This window comes from Arabidopsis lyrata, assembly GCF_000004255.2.
Source record: "Arabidopsis lyrata subsp. lyrata unplaced genomic scaffold ARALYscaffold_4, whole genome shotgun sequence".
NCBI classification, from domain to species: Eukaryota; Viridiplantae; Streptophyta; class Magnoliopsida; order Brassicales; family Brassicaceae; genus Arabidopsis; species Arabidopsis lyrata.
Window position 1 is genome coordinate 13,436,149 of NW_003302552.1, and position 19,506 is coordinate 13,455,654.

Genomic DNA, 19,506 nt, shown 5'->3' on the forward strand with positions numbered 1-19,506 from the left:
ATCGTCTAATTTTAGAATTTTAAAACACAAAATTCTATTTTGTAAATCATACGATAGGTATATTTATAAACAATTTTACATTTTCTCTAGAATTCGTTATTATGAATATTTATAAGTATACTACACGATTCGTTCTACTAAAAAATACACACAATATTAAACGCAACGTATGTAAACCAATATTCTCCCGTGGTGGACCGCGGGTCGGATCCTAGTTCAAAAGCAATAGACAGACGTACGAGATTTATTAAGACTAGGTTTGCTTTGGGCTTTAGCCCATAAGTTATGGCAATTGAAACTAATCATATTAAAAAAGGCTTGTCAAGAAAGGTGAGATCGAACCTGTTTGCTTTCTTTTTACGAATGTTCCCACAAATGGCAATAACGTAATATTCAAAAACTCTTGAGGGTAACAATGGAATAACAAAATTAAGTGAGTCCAATATAGCTAGGGCTCGTAAAAACTCTTCAAAATCTCCCTTTTTCTCACATCTGCCGATACTTCTTCTACACAAAAGCACAAATCTCTCTCAAGCTTCGATCTCTCTTCTAGAGAAGAGCAAGTGCTTCCACAAACCCTAAACTATGTCCGGCGGTTTCTTCCGGGTGAGTTTTCCGATCATCTTCTTTCTCGAATTTGATGTATTATCTTTTAGATCCAGATCGATGCAATTCAAATGTTCTTCATCGTATGTCTGTAGAAGTTAGGTTTCGATTACGCCGTCTCTGATTCTTGTTTGTTTTGAGTTTTTTTAGGGTACTTCCGCCGAGCAGGATACTCGGTTTTCTAACAAGCAAGCCAAATTGATGAAGAGTCAGAAATTTGCTCCGGAGTTGGAGAATCTGGTGAGTTGAATTGTGAATTCGTAGGTTGTATTACTTAATTGAGATTCAATACTATGAAATTAAGTTTGGAGAAGGCTTAATGATATCCTCTACTTGGCTTTGGTGTTAGGTGGATGTGACTAAAGTGAAGATGGATGTTATGAAGCCTTGGATTGCGACTAGAGTCACTGAGCTTCTTGGTTTTGAAGATGAAGTGCTGATTAACTTTATCTATGGTCTGCTTGATGGGAAGGTAAGCTTATAACTGAGCTTTTATTTTTCTATTCCTTATTCGACTGTGAATTATAGTTTTATAGCCACATTGATACATGTGAGATATTTTTGTTGCTGTCAAACTTTTGTTGGAGTAATATATAATTGAACGGTGTTACTAATGTAGGTAGTGAACGGTAAGGAGATTCAGATATCGCTAACTGGATTCATGGAGAAAAATACTGGCAAGTTTATGAAAGAACTTTGGACACTTCTTCTAAGCGCACAGAATAATTCAAGTGGTGTTCCGCAGCAGTTTTTAGATGCTAGAGAAGCTGAAACAAAGAAGAAACAGGTATTCTTGGGAAGTCATTCTGGATTGATGATGAATGACTTTTCTTTCTCCTGCTGTCTCATGATTTATTTTCCTTTTGTGGCAGGAAGAAGCAATACAAAAAGCAGATCGGTTAGCAAATGAAATAGAGAGGAAGAGGGAGGGAGAAAAGAAGAACCCTGAGCATGATATATTGAGGAAAATAGTAAGACAGTCTTATTCATGCTAGAGTTTCACTCTTTACAGATGTTCTTCTGGTTTTAACATTCGCCTGTTCTTTCATGTTATTCAGATAGCTTCTGCAATTATTAGGGTTCATGTGCTTTACCTCAAACTACTGTAGGACAGCGGCGTAGAACACAAGGAGACAAATGGCATGGATACAAAACCTTCAAGAGATCGTCTAGAGGATGGGAGAAGGGCTGACGAGAAGAATGGTGTGAAAGAAAGGAGAAGGTAGAGTTTTCTTAATGCCTATGATAAGTATGATTTCATAGCTGCTTTCTACTTATCACTTTATGCCCTTTTCTTCTTTATTCTTGATTGAGTTCATCTTTCTGTTGTAAATGGATTATCTCTATAAGTTCTCGCTGGCATGATTTGATCAAGTATTTCTACCAATGGCTGTTCTGGGTCTTCTAGTCTTTTAGCATTTTTAGTTATGCTACTGGTGCTTTGCATGTTCATCTGGTGTGCTGGTGGTCCAGGAATTTGTTTGTGGCCACGATTATTATGTGAGTGGGTTCTGACATTGCCTCCTTGATGCAGGGATCTGATACCTCCACGTGGCAGAGATGCATCCCGCTCACCCCTTAGGTGACTCTTCAATAATTTCGTTTTTTCTAGTAAAATTTGCTTATATATTTGAGTGAGTATATTGATTGGTTGCTTTGCAGGGGGTCACGTTCTAGGTCAATCAGCAAAACAAATTCAGGCTCGAAAAGTTATTCTGGGTATGTAGCCTTCCGCAATTGTTTTTCTTAATCCAAAGAAATTGCAGCCTGTGGTGTCGTACTTGCTAGTTCTGTATCTATTATTTCCTGTAAATCCTAGTGCAGTTTTTGCTAATGACTGTCTACTTGTATAACAGTGAACGGAAATCCAGGAGCTTGTCTCAATCATCAGATGCCTCCATCTCACCTAGAAAGCGGAGATTGTCGAATTCAAGACGTAGATCCAGATCACGTTCCTTGCGTAGGTCTCTATCTCCTCGGCGACGTACGATACATTCTCCTTATGGAAGCAGGTCACGGTCACCTATTAGACGTCACAGGCGACATACGCCTGAGGGACGCCGTCAATCACCAGCCCCTTCAAGGCGTCGCCGTTCTCCATCCCCACCTGCTAGGAGGCGCAGGTCACCATTCCCACCTTCTAGGAGGCGCAGGTCACCATCCCCACCTGCTAGGAGGCGCAGGTCACCATCACCACCTGTTAGACGGCGTAGGTCACCATCACCACCTGCTAGGCCGCGCAGGTCACCATCGCCCCCTGCTAGGCGTCGCCGTTCTCCACTGCCCTTTAGGCGGCGTAGGTCTCCTTCACCGCCAGCTAGGCGGCGCAGGTCTCCATCTCCACTCTATAGTCGTAACAGGTCACGGTCACCACTGGTTAAGCGGGAAAGGTCTGGCTCACAAGGGAGGTCTCCGTCACCAGTGGCTAGGCGCAGGGATCCCACTGGGGCAAGATTGCCTTCACCACCGGCTGAGCAAAGGTTGCCTTCACCACCCGCTGGGCAAAGGTTACCTCCACCACTCCCTAGGCGTGCAGGATTACCTTCGCCAATGAGGGTTGGAGGATCTCATGCAGCCAATCACCTGGAATCACCATCACCCAGACCCAGTTCACTGTCCCCTCCTGGTAGGAAAAAAGTGTTACCATCTCCACCTGTTAGAAGACGTAGGTCACTGACACCTGCTGAAGAGCGAGTCTCCCTGTCACCAGCTGGACGCCATGAAGCAGAATCCCTTTCACATGTCAAGCAAGGTGGATCTACGTCACCTGCTAGGGGTCAAGGTAAATCTTCCCCTACTCGACATCAGAAAGCGCGCTCTCCTGTTCGGCGCAGATCACCAACTCCTGTCAACCGGCGAAATCGAAGATTTCCATCTGCTTCACAATCACCTGATGACAGACGTAAGAGACGGTCTCCATCTTCGAGCAGGTCTCCTTCTAGGTCTCGATCACCTCCTGTTCTTCATAGATCTCCTTCTGCATATGGAAGAAAACATCAGAGGGACAGAAGATCTCCTGGGCATCTATCTGAAGAACAAGATAGGTATGCTCTTCATGACTCCATTTACATTTATGTAAATGCCTTTTAAAATAAGGTGGTATAAACTTTTCTAAGATACATGCAGATTTTGACCCCAAAAAAAAGACACATGCAGATTCTTCTTATCTGTACTTGTTAACTCCTTGACCCTCTGTCTGCTTTCGCATTGTGGCAGGGTTCAAAATTCGAAGCTGTTAAAGAGAACTTCAGTGCCTGATACTGACAAGAGGAAACAATTACCAGAGGAGGTGCTAGAAGTTGGGCGTGTCGACCATTATAGGGAGCAAGAGAGAAAGAGGTGCATTTTGTTTCTTTTCCTTTTTCCCAGATGATTTTCGTTTGACTTCAAATTTCAAGGTCTGATAAATGTTGGTCTATTCAACTTCTTAACAGTGATAAGTTGACAGAGAGGCGTTCCGGTCATAGAACCCATGGTTCACAGATGTCCCCAGTAGAAAATTCAGAAGGAAAGAGTCGGCCTGTTTCTGGTAAAGTGAAAGACAGTGAGCAGGTTGAGAAAGATGATAACAGCGACCTGGATGCAAACCTTTCCTCTGATTCTAAGGAAAGCAGCAGACATCGAACTAAGGATAAAAAGAGAAGAAAGAATAAAAGGTCTTCGAGGGAAGAAGTATCTTCAGATGATAATGGCAGTTCTGATTCTGACCTAGATGATAGGAAGGAGGCTAAAAGGAGGAGGAAGGAGGAGAAGAAAACGAGAAAGGAGGAGAAGAAACGTAGGCGAGAGGAGAGACGTCGTAAAAGGGAAGAACGACGTGGTGGAAAGGAGAAACATAAGAATCGAGAGCTATCTGATACTTCAGAAGGAGAAGCTGAAGCCCGTCCTAAGAATAAAAAAGGGGGGGAGTCTGATCCAAAGAGGCTTGAAATTGAGTTGCGAAACAAAGCACTCGAGTCATTGAAAGCAAAGAAGGGCATCAGCCACTAAGTCCTTATCCAGCGTTATTTGAACATCATCTTTTAAGATACAATCCCTTGCTAGATTTATCCCTCTATGTTTTGTTTTTTCTTACATGTTCAAACTTTTCTTATGTGGTCTGTTTGTTGGTGGCAGCAAAATTGGACAAGTGACAATTACTCTGCTATTCTTGAGTGCAGACTTTATGCAGACATTCATGGCTCTGATATTCTGGTAATAGTTTCTTGCATTGAGTAGTCTCTTTATAGAAATTTGATATTGTGATTGTCTGGGAAGTATTGTGTTTGGGTTGATAGAAGAATGCTAATGCTCCACGAGCTTATGCGGTTCCATGTGGTACTCATGTTGGATTAATTGAAATTCCAACGTTATACTGAAACTTGGTCGTCCTCTGGGATTTGTTTATAGATGAGACTATAGTGTCAACTACAAGAATTGGTTAAGAAAGTGGGTATATTACGGATCCTCTCATTTGTGCCTGGACTGATGGACTCACTCAGGTGAAGTACCCTTCTCGCATCTTAGATTAGCAAAGGCTTTTTCCTTACGGGATTTGCAATAACAACAATTCTTGTATTTCACTTTGTAATCACAAAAGCAATTTAGTAGAAGAAAGAATATCATACAGATAGTATTTATAAATTATGCGTTTGGGTCTGGGTTCAATCTTTGTTCACACTACCCAGAACGTATTCGCTGCAACACAACACGATACATGGACACCTTAGGAGTTGTTTGTTTAGTTTTCTTGTTAGACTCCATGGAAGATTTAGTCGTCATGAGGGAGTGGTTCAGTACCATCAAGATACTGTACCACTTTTCTCATAACTGGCCTGACTTGCGGAGATCGGTTTGTACATAGAAGTCCCAATTTAAGAACGAGTAGTACTTCCCGAGCCACCATTTCCTCTCGATTGATTCGTGCATCGCAACACTCGAGCAACTTGTTTTTCCTAAACCCTTGAAACACCCAATTTACCAAACTGATCTCTTCTGGTGGCTTTGTCGGCTCAATTGCAGTACGTCCACATACAATCTCAATTATAAGCACTCCAAATGCAAACACATCCGTGTCACATGTTGGTACTGCGGTTGCCTCAACAAGCTCTGGAGCTACATGACCTGTGTTGCTTTGCCTGTTTCCTTGCCCATAATCTCCAAGCTGAGCGTGCAGCTCTTCGTCGAGGAGCACATTACTGCTTTTGACGTTTCCATGAATGAGAGTACTCTGACACTCACTGTGAAGGTACTGCAATGCTTTGGCAATCCCCTTTATGATATTGAACCGATCTGACCAGTTTAAAACTGGTCGCTCATTGCTCAACAGGAAGCGATCAAGACTGCCGTTAGGAACATACTTGTAAACAAGATAGATCTCGTTTCCTCTGCTGCTGTATCCAATTAGATTAACAAGGTTTCTATGTCTAACCCTGGAGATTGCATCGATTTGAGCTATCATGGAAAGCCTTTGCTGCCTTGTGCTGCAAGTAATTCTCTTTACCGCGATTATCTCCGTTGGTGCTAGCTGACCTCGGAAGAAACGTCCGGAGTTTTCTTCTCCTAAAAATCTGTTGAAGCCACCTGTTGCACTTGAAATCGTCTGGTAGGAGAATTTTCTTGCACCTCCTGTGAAGAATGTATTATTTCTACGGAAAACACAAACACCTAAGAAGCCCAAGAACATGAGTCCAAATGTTCCTGATGCAACGAAGACTATGATCAACTTCGTGTTGTTCGAATTCTTTTTGGCTGAAACCGGAGGATTTGGGGATGGAGAAAATGGCGGTGGCGGGTCTGGAAGAGAAGGAAGCTTTGTAATATCAAAGTCTGATGCTTTCCCTTCGATGCTGAAGCTCCAGCCTAGCACAAAATGTGAGCTCGTAACGGTTCCCGTGGCAGCAGCGAATCCAATATAATTCTCTTGAGAGATAATCCCCGAGAGATTTAGTTTTCGAGAGAGGAGAGGCAAGCTTGGTTTCAAACGATCTAGAGGAGCTAATGTGACATTGAGTATCATCTCAGTCGCGTTGTATTCGACCCAAACTCTTATTGGCTCCCCACTTGCCAGCTTCAGACTTATGTTCTTCGCCTCGCGGTCATCGAAAAATGCAGCCGGGGCAGATTCAATGGAGACCACCCCATTTTGGTCGATGGCTACGTGATTATCATCAATATCTTTCATTTCAACTGATTGCACCGTGTCGAACTCAACTGCGAGAATGCGGTTTGAGGGGTTTCCATTGGTGGATGTGTTGAAAAGGCCAAGATAATTGCTGGGAAAGGCTCCAGTAAAGTCCATCGACGGAGAGATAACGAAGCTCAAGCCGTGGCCTGGTGTCGTTGGTCCTGGAGTGATGGCGAAGACGAAACTCGTCGAGAAAGATACTGAATTGGAGGAGTTTGGGTTTAAGAAGGATATGGGAAATCCATGAAAAGCTTGACCAATTTGCCTCATCGAAGTGTTTGTCAGCTCCAAGAGGCCACTCGAGTGGATCTTTGAGGAGCCAAACTTCAAGAGATTAGCCCCGAGAAAGCCATGGTTTAGAAACTTGGTTTCTCGCTGGCTTGAGACGCAAGAAACTAGGTATAATAGGAAGATTATTGATAAAGTTATCGATTTGGAGGTAATCATTATTGATGGTTTTTAGAATTACTTAATTATGTTGGCATGTTCATTACTCTCTTTTTATAGCTTCAAAATATTCGACCTTTTCCTGTTCAAACCTTTTTTGTTTATTTTTTCTTTAACATCATTCAAATATTTTTGTTTATGCTAGGAAAGTTAACCAAACTTAAGTTGACTTTTATAAATTGCTAAACAAATCCCTTATTGATATCCTTGAAAAATTCATTTGGAGTTTCCTCAACAATTTCTTCCTGAATAAAAAATAATTGCAACAATAAAGTAAGAAATTATATATTCTATACAATCTATATAGTTCAAATTAAAGTTAGTGTATCCAACATTTTTAAGCGGTATATTAGCGAACAAAAAAATAATATTTAGTATTTACTTTAGGGTTAATCACTTTATAATTTTCTTGCCATAATTAACTAATGAGATTTTTTTTTATAACTAGGAAGTTCCGGGCCGAAACCTATATATCTATCTAAGTCGTTGAACAGTAGTGAATTCTAAACATATATTTATACTAAGACATTTGATAACTTACGGATTTTAATCAATATGAACGAAACTAAGAACTGAATGGTCAGTCTTCTTACTTTGTCATTGAATTAAATTTCTAAATTTGAGCGTTTAAATTTTCCTTCATATAATTGATAACTTGCGGAGGTTAATATAAGGCTATAAGCTAAAAAACCCAAGAGATGTTTTCAATGGAAATTCCATTCTTGTATATGAAGTCATCACATAAAGTTTCGTAGCTATGTATCCTAAAATGACATAACAAAACACCATTTAGATTAGATCAAAGATATATTTTTTGTAATATTAATTTTCCCTGAAGAGTAGAAGATTGTCCATCAACAAGAATATTTCTCAAAACCAGATGTTCTTATTTTCAAATTTACAAATTGAGTAAAATACTATTCTAGCTAGGTTTTATTCACATTATCATGTTTAATACATATCTTGGTCCAATCTTTAAATCACACTATTTAACGCAAACACTTCGATACAAACACGTTTTGAGATCACATTTTAGACTCCATAGAAGAGGTAGTCATCATGAGGGAGAGGTTCTGTTCCATCGAGAAACCGAAACACTTGCTTCATCATTGGCCTTGATTCTGGAGATCGGTTCGCGCAGAGAAGTCCAGTTTTGAGAACCAACAACACTTCTCGAGCTACCAAATTCTCTCTATTGACTCTTGTGTCGCAGATCTGTAACAAATTCCCTTTCTTGAACTCTTGAAGCACCCAGTTCACCAAACTTATCTCTGCTGGTGGCTTTGTCGGCTCTATAGCTTTTCTTCCACAAACAATCTCCATCATTAACACTCCAAACTCAAAAACATCTGTGTCACGTGTAGCCTTTCCCGTGTTGACTAGTTCTGGTGCCACATGTCCCGTGGTGCTGTGTCTGCTTCCATGCCCATAGTCTCCTAGTCGAGCGTTTAGCTCTTCGTCTAAGAGTACGTTGCTGGCTTTGACGTTTCCGTGAATAAGAGGTTTTTGTCCCTCACCGTGAAGGTGTTGAAGTGCTGACGCAATGCCCTTTATGATACAGAACCGGTCTGACCAGGTGAGAACAGGGCGGTCGTTGCTGAACAAGAACCGGTCTAGGCTTCCGTTGGGGACATACTCGTAAACTAGATAGATCTCGTTTCCTTTGCTGCAATAACCATGCAGATCAACAAGATTTCTTTGTTTTACCTTGGAAATTGCATCGATCTCGGTTATTAGGGTTGTCTTTTGTTGCCTTGTGGCGCAAGTAATTCTCTTTACGGCAATTATCTCTGTGGGACTAAGCTGCCCTTTGTAGAAACTCCCAGAGTTTCTCTCTCCCAAGAGTTTAGAGTTGTCAAAACCTCCTGTTGCGCTCGATATTTTCTGGTGGGAGAATTTCCTTGCACCTCCTGTAAAGAATGTTTGCTTTCTACGGAATACCCAAAACCCTAAGAGAATCAAGATCACGATTACAAACGTTCCTGATGTAGCGCAGATAATAATCAGCTTCATGTTGTTCGAATCTTTTTTGACTGAAACCGGAGGACTTGGGGACGGAGACAATAGAGGCGGCGGGTCTGGAAGAGAAGGAAGCTTCGTGATATCAAATTCTGATGCTGTGCCATCGATGTTAAAGCTCCAACCTAGAACCAAATGTGAGCTAGCTACAGTTCCCGTGGCCGCAGAGAATCCAACATGATGTTCTTGGGATAAAATCCCAGAAAGATTCAGTTTTCTCGAGAGAAGAGGTATACTTGGCTTCGGGAGATCTAGAGGAGCCAACGTGACATTGAGCATCATCTCAGTTGCGTTGTATTCAATCCAGACTCTAATTGGTTTCCCACTCGCCAGCCTCAAGCTTATGTTCTTGGCCTCTCGGTCATCAAAATATGCCGCCGGTGCGGACTCAATGGAGGTCACTCCGTTTAGATCGATACCAACATGATTATCATCAATATCGTTTAACTCAACGGCCTGCACGGTGTCAAATTCAACTGCAAGAATGCGATTCAAGGAGATTCCATTGTTGGAGGTGTTGAAGAGGCCGAGATAATTGCTGGGAAAAGCCCCACTGAAGTCCATCGAGGGTGAAATGACGAAAGCTAAGCCGTGGCCTGGTGCGCCGGGTCCTTGAGTGATGGCGAAGACGAAGCTTGTGGAGAAAGAAACAGAATTTGTGGAGTTAGGGTTTGACAAGGGTATGGGAAAGCCATGAAAAGCTTGACCTATCTGCCTCATGGAAGTGTTCGTCAATTCCAAGAGGCCACTTGGGTGAACCTTGGAGGAGCCGAACTTGAGGAGATTAGCCCCGAGGAAGCCATGGTTAAGAAACTTAATTTCTCGTTGACTTGAGACACAAGAAACTAGATATAATAAGAAGATTATTATTAGAGCTATAGATTTGGAGGTAATCATCATTGATGGTTTTTAGAATTTGAAGTTACTTATATGATCATTATATGTTCGTTGTTATCCTTTTTATAGCTTCAAAAAACTCTGACCTAGTACATATTCAAAGCATTTTGTTTATACTAAGAAGTTATACAAACTAAAGTTGTGTATTTGACTTTCTATAAATTGGTAAACAAATCTTTGATTAATATGCTCGAAACTTTCATTGGAATTTCCTTCAAAATTAATTTATTTTTATAAAGTACAATATCTTCCAAAATTCCTCCGTAGTATAAATAATTCTAATTAACAATAATAACATGAGAAGTTTAATATTTTCATAGTGGATCAACATGTTTAGGGTTGCTTTAAGTTTATTCGACACATCTAACGATTACTTTTCCTCAGCCGCGGGGAGAGAAATCGAATATCCGTCACATAAAAAAGGCGTTGGTCTTGGTGTTTAGCCACTATCCGATATATATATATATAAAATGGATGAACATTCTTTGAAGTGTTAAACAATGAACTTTAAATATTAATATTCATACTAAAAAGTAACCTCTTTTTATTACTATAAAGAAATACGTTTTCAAATTTAAGAAATTCCATTTGAAAAGGAAGAAAAAGAAGACTTGACCATTCAATTCTTAGTTTCGTTCTTATCGAAGACTTGCGGATTTTGATGCTAAAACAAATGTAAAGAACAAAATTAAGAGAAGTTTTCATGCAAATTCTATATGTAGATGTAGTCACATAAAGTTCCATAGATTATATTATAAACGAGGAAATCTCAACTTTCACTAAGAAATACATGTGTACGCAGCACTAAGTCACATATATTTGCCTACATTTTCAGAACAATATACAACTACTAAATTGTACAAGATGACGAACAAAAATATATTTCTATAATACAGTACACATATATTCTTGAATGTGAACTTTCCGATCCTATGATTGTATAATCAAACGAATATTTCACAAAACCATATAAAATTTGTTTCAATTTTGAAAAATATGATCTAGGGGTTGATTGCTAACCTGATTTGCATAATGATTTTTAAGTATTTATATACAAGCAAAACTAGGATAATTTTTTTTTATCAAATGTAATAAACTCCTAGAAATTATCTGTATAGAGTATTAGTTGAGTATGCCCCATTGATCTATCATATTTTGATCTTGTGATGAGCTAGAGAAAACCAGCTAAATCTAAATGGCCTAAGCCGATTATAGTTTTTTTTATTATTATTTTTAAAATAAATGTTTTGGGCTTGTAAGAGCACCTCCAAAGGGAGGTTGTCTCAAAATTTTAATGGAGTTCTCTTGATTATTTTGATCAAAAATAATTCAAAACTGAGTAAATAAAAGAGAATCGCTTCTCTTAAGAGGAATTTGAGATTTTCAGAGAACCGCACACGTGTCATTTATTGGTTGGAGGAAACATTTAACCAAAAGGAAAAAAAAACTCTCATTATTTTTTGTTCTTTTTTCTCTCTCGACAGAAAGAAGAAAACGCGGAAGTCTCTCTCTCGATGGCGATAAAATTTTCCGACGAATCGACGCCGTTTCCGTGAGTTTCCGATGAATCGACGCCGATTTCGTGGTATGTGAGACTTACCTGCCGCGGGAATCATCAGCTGGATAGACGGTTAAAACCATCGGCGAATGGAGTCAAACCGAATCGAAGATTGGCGATGGAGAAGAAAGATTCGTTGAAGGATGGTCCAATATCTTGTTCCAAGTGTGAATCTAGCCCTTTTCCTCTGTGTATCGTGACTTGATTCGTTTTATTTTGTGGTTCCCGATCGAAATTAGGGTTTGAAGAAAATTAGGGTTTCGATTTATAATTTAGGGTTTTTCGTTTTTAGCGACAATTTGTTGTTTATTAAGAAATTAGGAGGCTTTTTGTTAGTAAATAACCATAATTGTTGACGAATTTGTCATAGATTGTTAGATTTAGGGTTCATAGTTTCGGGAAATCACATTATTGTTTTGTTTGGTCATTTGAATCGAATTGGAGGTTCTGTTTCACTTATTAGGCATGATTGAGCAAAAATCTGGAAATATATTGTTTGATTTTGGTAGATAGTCTCGGATTTTGCACACTTAGTTTGAGTATCATGAAGCATTCTCGGATGTTGCTTGATTTCAGTATTCAGACATGAAATTTGATATATTTATCTCTGTTTTGAATCATTAAAATTAGTCTATTAGTGTTTATATCTGTTACTTTCATTGGATAAATTTGTGAGTTGAATGTTAATGTCTTTCTAATTGTTTTCTCTTTCTCTCTGTTTTTTGTTGAGTGTCAATGGGAAAACTGCAAGTCCAGAAGGCTATTGGAGAAGGTAAGTGGAGATGGCAAGGATCTGCAAAAGGAGAAGGCTTCTGAGATTTGATTAAAGGTAAATGCTCCATCTTTTGTTATTGCATTGATTGTTTGTTTAATAAATGCATTTTCTGATAAATGCTTGAGTAGATTATGTATAGTGTTAAGTAGAGAGTAGCTAACTGAACATCATAGTTATTGTTAGTGTGTGATAAATGCTTGAATACGACTGATTGCATAAGTGCTAAGTAGTAGTAAGTAAACTGAACATCATAGTTGCATAAATGCTCTGTGTCTTAAGTTTTTTTACCATCCAATTGATTGCTTAAATAAGAATCTTTTTTTAACTTGCTGTTTTTTTTTGTAATCTCTGTTTCATGCTTTGTATGTTCTGTTTTCAATGCTTTGAATGTTATCTGTTTAAATGCCATTGTAGAGAGTTAATAATCTGCGTAATAGAGTGTATGTTCTATGTTTTCAATCTTTTGTATTACAGATTTTAAAATTTTTGTAAAAAGCTTTGTATGTTGATTGGTTTGTATGTAATAAATTATGTGTAGTAACTTCTTAGTTGGTTTAGATTAGGTAAAGACTTTAGTGTCTTTAGTGTCATTGATTGCTAACACTTAAGACACTTTCACCTTCTTTAAATTGTTAACACTAACACAAACCAGAAACCAAAAACACCTTCTAATTCTCTTCCTTCTCCTTTAACCACAAACCTCAAACCACTTAAGTATTCTCTTCCTGAAACCTTTAACCACAAACCACAAACACAACCACTACCAAATGGATGATAGTGGGCTGCCGTCTGGTTTCATGGACCTGTTGCATAGTCAACAAGAAGTCCCTGGCTCATCTGAAGTCCCTCTTTATAGCACACAATGGTCTGATGAAGGAAGTGAAGATGAAGCCATTGCCACAGCCATACCAAAGGTGGGTGTCTCTAGAAAGAAATGGAAACCAAAAGAGGATCTTGTCCTCATAAGTGCTTGGTTAAATACAAGCAAGGATCCTATCGTAGGGAATGATCAAAAAGGTGGATCATTCTGGAAACGAATTGCAGCATATGTCTCTAATAGCCCGCAGCTTGAAGGTTTCCCAAAGAGAGAGTCGGCCCAGTGTAAGCAAAGGTGGAGCAAGGTCAATGAAATAGTGAATAAGTTTGTGGGGTGTTATGCAGCAGCAACAAATCAAAAAGCATCTGGACAGAGTGAGGATGATGTAATGAAGATGGCACACCAATCTACTTCAATGATATGCAGAAGAAGTTCTCATTGGATCATGCTTGGAGAGAGCTCAAGTTCGATCAGAAATGGTGTGGAGCACCTACTATTGAAAGCTCAAAAAGAAGAAAGGGTGTGAATGGTGCTGCTCATCCAACAAGTTTCCAGCCAATGAGTGTTGACGATGGTGAAAGAATGAGAAGGCCTCCTGGTGTGAAGGCAGCCAAAGCCCAAGGAAAAAAGACTGCAACTGTAAAAGTAGAACAAGAACAAGTTCTGAACACATTTCAGGGTATGTGGGAAATTAGGCAGAAGGACTTTGCTTTGCAGAGAGAGCATGATAAGGCTAAGCTGCTTGAGAGTCTTCTTGGAAGAACAGAGCTTTCTGAGATAGAAATTGCTCTCAAGAACAAGTTAATGAAATGTTGTCTTAGGTTTGTTTCCTAGTTTGTTTAAGTTTGATATTTTCTTGTCAGTTTTCATGATTCATGTTTTTAATAGCATGATTAAATGTCTCGGCTAATGTTTGAAGAATTATGATTGTGTTTCTATTAATGTATGGTGTTGTGTTTGGTTCTGATTCTGCTTTTAATATATGGTGTTGTGTTTGGTTATGATTCTGTTGAGATGTGTGTTGAAATATGCTTACTTGCTATATTGTCTGCATCTTTACTTTGTGCTTTTTATTGTTCTCTCTCTAACTTGCATTTTATTGTTCTGTTTTGCATATGTTTTTGGCTGGGGAGGTCACAAGTTCAATAGCTTTTACAAAAAGCTGAAAAGTCACAAGCTTCTTCCACAACAGAAGACAAAGAAGCCACCACCACATATTGAGTTGTGTATGACTCATGTAGTTTTGTTTTTATGTGTAGACACCACTTGTCTTTGAATTTGTATTTGCCGATGAATTTATGTGGTTCACAATTGTTCTTCTTTTATTCGTTTATCGTACACCAACATTGCTATATATTTCAACACAATGCTTATTATTTCACCACCGAACAATTGCTCTTCTTCTTCTATTATTACAACACAACCACAAAACACTTGCCTTCTTCTTATTCTTCTTCTTATATTCGTACACTAAAACAACACCACAACAACACGTTGTTCTTCTTGTATTATTAGAACACAAAACCATTGTTCTTCTTTTATTCATACAATCTTCTAAAAAACTTATTTTTTTCTCGTAATGGCATCTTCTTCCCTTAATACGCTCGGCGATGCAATGAATGAATATTTTAATGATTTTGTCAATCAAACCTTCGAGAATCAATTCGTTGATTATGGTGATCAACAAGAGGACACCAAGAAAAAGAAGAAACGAGCCTATGTTGAAAGACAACGTGAAGAATGACACATTCGCCTATGGAACGACTATTTTAGTGAGAATGCGATATTTCCACCTCAAATATTACGATGCCGTTTTCGAATGAACAAGCCATTGTTTTTGCGTATTGTCGATCGACTATCTAGTGAAATTCAGTTCTTTCAACATCGAAGAGATGCTACAGGAAGGTTCGGGCACTCTCCAATACAAAAATGTACGGCAGCGATTCGTTTGCTTGCATATGGTTGTGCGGCTGATGCGCTTGACGAATATCTCCGAATCGGTGAAACCACTGCGATTTCATGCATGGAAAATTTTACCGATGGAATCATTTCTTTGTTCGGAGATGAATATCTAAGAGCACCAACTGTAGCAGATTTGGAAAGACTACTCCATATTGGGGCAAGTCGAGGATTTCCCGGGATGATAGGAAGCATCGACTGTATGCACTGGGAGTGGAAGAATTGCCCAACATCTTGGAAAGGCCAGTATACGCGTGGCTCTGGTAAACCAACCATCGTTTTAGAGGCGGTCGCATCACAAGATCTCTGGATATGGCACGCGTTTTTTGGAATGACAGGTACTTTAAACGATATCAATATTCTTGATCGATCACCCGTTGTTGATGATATTTTACAAGGCCGAGCTCCGAATGTGAATTACGTAGTCAACGGACGGGATTATCATCTGGCATACTATCTCACAGATGGTATTTATCCGAAATGGGCGACTTTTATCCGAAATGGGCGACTTTTATCCAATCTATCCGACTACCACAAACTCGGAAAGCCACTTTATTTGCTACAAAACAAGAAGCAGTCTGTAAAGATGTCGAGCGTGCATTTGGAGTACTGCAAGCTCGGTTTCACATTATTAAAAACCCAGCTCTTGTTTGGGATAAGGAAAAAATAGGAAAGAGAATGAGAGCATGTATCATACTGCACAATATGATAGTAGAGGACGAGAGAGATGGTTACACTCAGTTTGATGTTTTGGAATTCACACAAGATGAAGCAAACCTAACTTCTCAAGTCGATTTAGCGTATTCTAGAGAGATGCCTACAAATCTCGGGAATATAATGGGCAGACGAAATCAAGTTCGCGATCGTGATATGCATCAACAATTGAAAGCTGACTTGGTTGAGCATATCTGGCGAAATTTTCGCAACAATCGAGAGTAAAACTAATCGTTATTCCAAATTTTTTTTTTTTGCATATCTTTTTAAAAATGTTTGAAATAATGTATGTTTAATATTTTTATGAATTGTAATAATTATTAAGTTTTATGAAATAATATTTTTAATAAAAAAATTTTTTCTTAAAAGAACCTCACTAGAGAACCTACCATTGGAGTATGAAAAATTAAAAAAAAAAACAAAAATTCTCATCTCAAATTTTCAACAAATTTATAATAAAAAAATTGAGAGAGCTTCATGGAGACAACTCCCCGTTGGAGATGCTCTAAGAATGTTTTGGGATATTAATTAAAAATAAATTCTCAACAGATTAGTCATTTAGTCTCAAAACACACACAAGTGGGATTCGTCAAATTTTTTTTTTTTTTAAATGACATAGTGAGCTTGATATTCTGCTGTAAGATCCTTAAATCAAACACGAACTCATATAGTATAAATTACCTTTTCTTGAACAATACAAATTATTTATCCTAAAATGACATAACAAAACATTATATATATTAGGTCACATATATATTTTAAAATATTAATTTCCCCGGACGAGTATGAAGATTGTCAATCGACAAGAATATTTCTCAAAACCAAAAATTCATATTTTAAATATACAAATTGTGTATATATACCATTCTACTCTAGGTTATATTTAGGTCATGCATGCTTATGCGTCTTGGTCTAATCTATAATCCACACTACCCCAAACGCGAACGCATCAATACAACCGCGTTTTGAGATCATCGTTTGGAATTTCCTCTTTTAGACTCCAAAGGCGACGTAGTCGTCATGAGGGAGACGTTCTGTACCGTTGAGATACTGCAACACTGTCTTCATCATTGGCCTAGCTTCTGGACATCGTCTCACGCAGAGAAGTCCTGTTTTCAGAACCAACAACATTTCCTTAAACACCAAATCCTTTGTATTGATTCTTTTGTCGCATCTCTTTAACAAATAGCCTTTCATGTATCCTTTCTTCAGTCCTCGAAGAACCCAATTAATTAAACTGATCTCTTTTGGTGGCTTTGTCGGTTCTATAGCTTTTCTTCCACAAACAATCTCCATCATTAACACTCCAAACTCAAAAACATCTGTGTCACGTGTAGCCTTTCCCGTGTTGACTAGTTCTGGTGCCACATGTCCCGTGGTGCTGTGTCTGCTTCCGTGTCCATAGTCTCCTAGTCGAGCGTTTAGCTCTTCGTCTAAGAGTACGTTGCTGGCTTTGACGTTTCCGTGGATAAGAGGTTTTTGTCCCTCACCGTGAAGGTGTTGAAGTGCTGACGCAATGCCCTTTATGATACAGAACCGGTCTGACCAGGTGAGAACAGGGCGGTCGTTGCTGAACAAGAACCGGTCTAGGCTTCCGTTGTGGACATACTCGTAAACTAGATAGATCTCGTTTCCTTTGCTGCAATAACCATGCAGATCAACAAGATTTCTTTGTTTTACCTTGGAAATTGCATCGATCTCGGCTATTAGGGTTGTCTTTTGTTGCCTTGTGGTGCAAGTTATTCTCTTCACGGCGATTATCTCTGTGGGAGTAAGCTGACCTTTGTAGACACTTCCAGAGTTTCTCTCTCCCAAGAGTTTAGAGCTGTCAAAACCTCCCGTTGCGCTGGAAATTGTTTGGTAGGAAAATTTCCTTGCACCTCCGGTGAAGAATATTTTGTCTCTACGGAAGAACCAAAATGCTAAGAAGATTAGGATCATGATTGCAACCGTTGCTGATGCAGCCACGATTATGATCAGCATCGTGTTGCTCGACTTCTTATTGGCTGAAACCGGAGGACTTGGGGATGGAGACAATGTTGGTGGCGGGTCTGGAAGTGAAGGAAGCTTCGTGATATCGAAGTCTGATTCTTTCCCCTCGATGTTAAAGCTCCAACCTAGAACCAAATGTGAGCTCGCTACCGTTCCCGTGGCCGCAGAGAATCCAACGTGATGTTCTTGAGATAAAATCCCAGAAAGATTCAGTTTTCTCGAGAGAAGAGGTATACTTGGCTTCGGACGATCTAGAGGAGCCAATGTGACATTGAGCATTATCTCAGTTGCGTTGTATTCAATCCAGACTCTAATGGGTTTCCCACTCGCCAGCCTCAAGCTTCTGTTCTTGGCCTCTCGATCATCAAAATATGCAGCCGGTGCAGACTCAATGGAGACCACTCCGTTTAAATCGATACCAACATGATTATCATCGATATCATTCAACTCAACCGCTTGCACGGTGTCAAATTCAACTGCAAGAATGCGATTCAAGGAGTTTCCATTGTTGGAGGTGTTGAAGAGGCCGAGATAATTGCTGGGAAAAGCCCCACTGAAGTCCATCGTTGGTGAAATGACGAAAGCTAAGCCGTGGCCTGGTGCGCCGGTTCCTTGAGTGATGGCAAAGACGAAGCTTGTGGAGAAAGAAAGAGAATTTGTGGAGTTAGGGTTTGACAAGGGCATGGGAAAGCCATGAAAAGCTTGACCTATTTGCCTCATCGAAGTGTTTGTCAACTCCAAGAGGCCACTTGGGTGAACCTTGGAAGAGCCTAAGTTGAGGAGATTAGCTCCGAGAAAGCCATGGTTAAGAAACTTAGTTTCTCGTTGACTTGAGACACAAGACACAAAATATGATAGGAAGATTATTGTTAGAGCTATAGATTTGGAGGTAATCATCGTTGATGAGTTTTTAGTGTTTGATGTTACTTATATCAATATATGTTCATTACTATCCGTTTTATAGCTTCAAAAACTCTGACCATTACATTATTCAAACCATTTTGTTTATACTTAGAAGTTATACAAACTTAAGTTGGGTACTTGACTTTCTATGAATTAATTGCTAAACGAACCATTTTATTATTATCCTTGAAAATTTCATTCGGACTTTCCTCAAAAATTCTTCTCTAATAAAAATAATTGCAAGAATAACGTGGTCAGTGTACGAAGGCGTTGGCCTTAGTGTTAAACAATGGATGAACATTCCTTGAAAGTGTTAAACAATGAGCTTTAAATATTAATATTCATATTAAACACTAACCAAAAATAAAGAATATGCTATCAAATTAATAATTCAAAGTGAAAACGAAGAAAAAGAAGACTTGACCATTCAATTCATAGTTTCGTTCTTATTGAAAACTTGCGGAGTTTGATTCGAAACAAATATAAACTACAAAATTAAGAAAAAATTTCATGGAAATCTTGTACAAATTAAATGTAGACCCATTTGAGAAATCTCCCAATTCTATATGTAGATGTACATAAAGTTCCATAGATTACATAAACGAAATAATCTTAACTTTCATTAAATGTGTAATCAACACTAAGTCATATAT

At 39.0% G+C, this 19,506-nt stretch overlaps 4 protein-coding genes across 4 annotated transcripts; 1 reads left to right on the plus strand and 3 right to left on the minus strand.

The window, feature by feature from the left end:
• Positions 1 to 460: 460 nt before the first annotated feature.
• On the plus strand, positions 461 to 4,793 carry LOC9317102 (serine/arginine repetitive matrix protein 1). The gene is made up of 11 exons (XM_002879160.2): positions 461 to 606; positions 757 to 846; positions 956 to 1,078; positions 1,226 to 1,393; positions 1,479 to 1,577; positions 1,716 to 1,828; positions 2,141 to 2,188; positions 2,269 to 2,325; positions 2,463 to 3,650; positions 3,823 to 3,945; positions 4,041 to 4,793. Exons 1-11 carry the CDS (start codon positions 586 to 588, stop codon positions 4,594 to 4,596), a joined length of 2,586 nt encoding a protein of 861 aa, XP_002879206.1. The 5' UTR covers positions 461 to 585; the 3' UTR covers positions 4,597 to 4,793.
• Positions 4,794 to 5,286: 493 nt separating this feature from the next.
• Positions 5,287 to 7,274, minus strand: LOC9315274 (probable inactive L-type lectin-domain containing receptor kinase III.1). Its single transcript, XM_002880989.2, has one exon. The coding sequence runs from the start codon at positions 7,217 to 7,219 to the stop codon at positions 5,357 to 5,359; it is 1,863 nt and encodes a 620-aa protein (XP_002881035.1). The 5' UTR covers positions 7,220 to 7,274; the 3' UTR covers positions 5,287 to 5,356.
• An 850-nt stretch (positions 7,275 to 8,124) lies between these two features.
• On the minus strand, positions 8,125 to 10,235 carry LOC110229441 (probable inactive L-type lectin-domain containing receptor kinase III.1). The gene has a single exon (XM_021029639.1). It carries the CDS (start codon positions 10,136 to 10,138, stop codon positions 8,252 to 8,254), a length of 1,887 nt encoding a protein of 628 aa, XP_020885298.1. The 5' UTR covers positions 10,139 to 10,235; the 3' UTR covers positions 8,125 to 8,251.
• Positions 10,236 to 16,719: 6,484 nt separating this feature from the next.
• Positions 16,720 to 18,854, minus strand: LOC9317103 (probable inactive L-type lectin-domain containing receptor kinase III.1). The gene has a single exon (XM_021029272.1). The coding sequence runs from the start codon at positions 18,845 to 18,847 to the stop codon at positions 16,952 to 16,954; it is 1,896 nt and encodes a 631-aa protein (XP_020884931.1). The 5' UTR covers positions 18,848 to 18,854; the 3' UTR covers positions 16,720 to 16,951.
• Between the last annotated feature and the right edge of the window lie 652 nt (positions 18,855 to 19,506).

Excerpts from the sequence above, each read along its gene's own strand:
- LOC9317103 (XM_021029272.1), bottom strand. The coding sequence starts at position 18,847 with ATGATTACCTCCAAATCTATAGCTCTAACAATAATCTTCCTATCATAT.
- LOC9315274 (XM_002880989.2), bottom strand. The coding sequence starts at position 7,219 with ATGATTACCTCCAAATCGATAACTTTATCAATAATCTTCCTATTATAC.
- LOC110229441 (XM_021029639.1), bottom strand. The coding sequence starts at position 10,138 with ATGATGATTACCTCCAAATCTATAGCTCTAATAATAATCTTCTTATTA.
- LOC9317102 (XM_002879160.2), top strand. The coding sequence starts at position 586 with ATGTCCGGCGGTTTCTTCCGG. Across the intron at positions 607-756 it reads TGTCCGGCGGTTTCTTCCGG|GGTACTTCCGCCGAGCAGGA; the intron begins GTGAGTTTTCCG and ends GAGTTTTTTTAG. Across the intron at positions 2,189-2,268 it reads GCATCCCGCTCACCCCTTAG|GGGGTCACGTTCTAGGTCAA; the intron begins GTGACTCTTCAA and ends GTTGCTTTGCAG.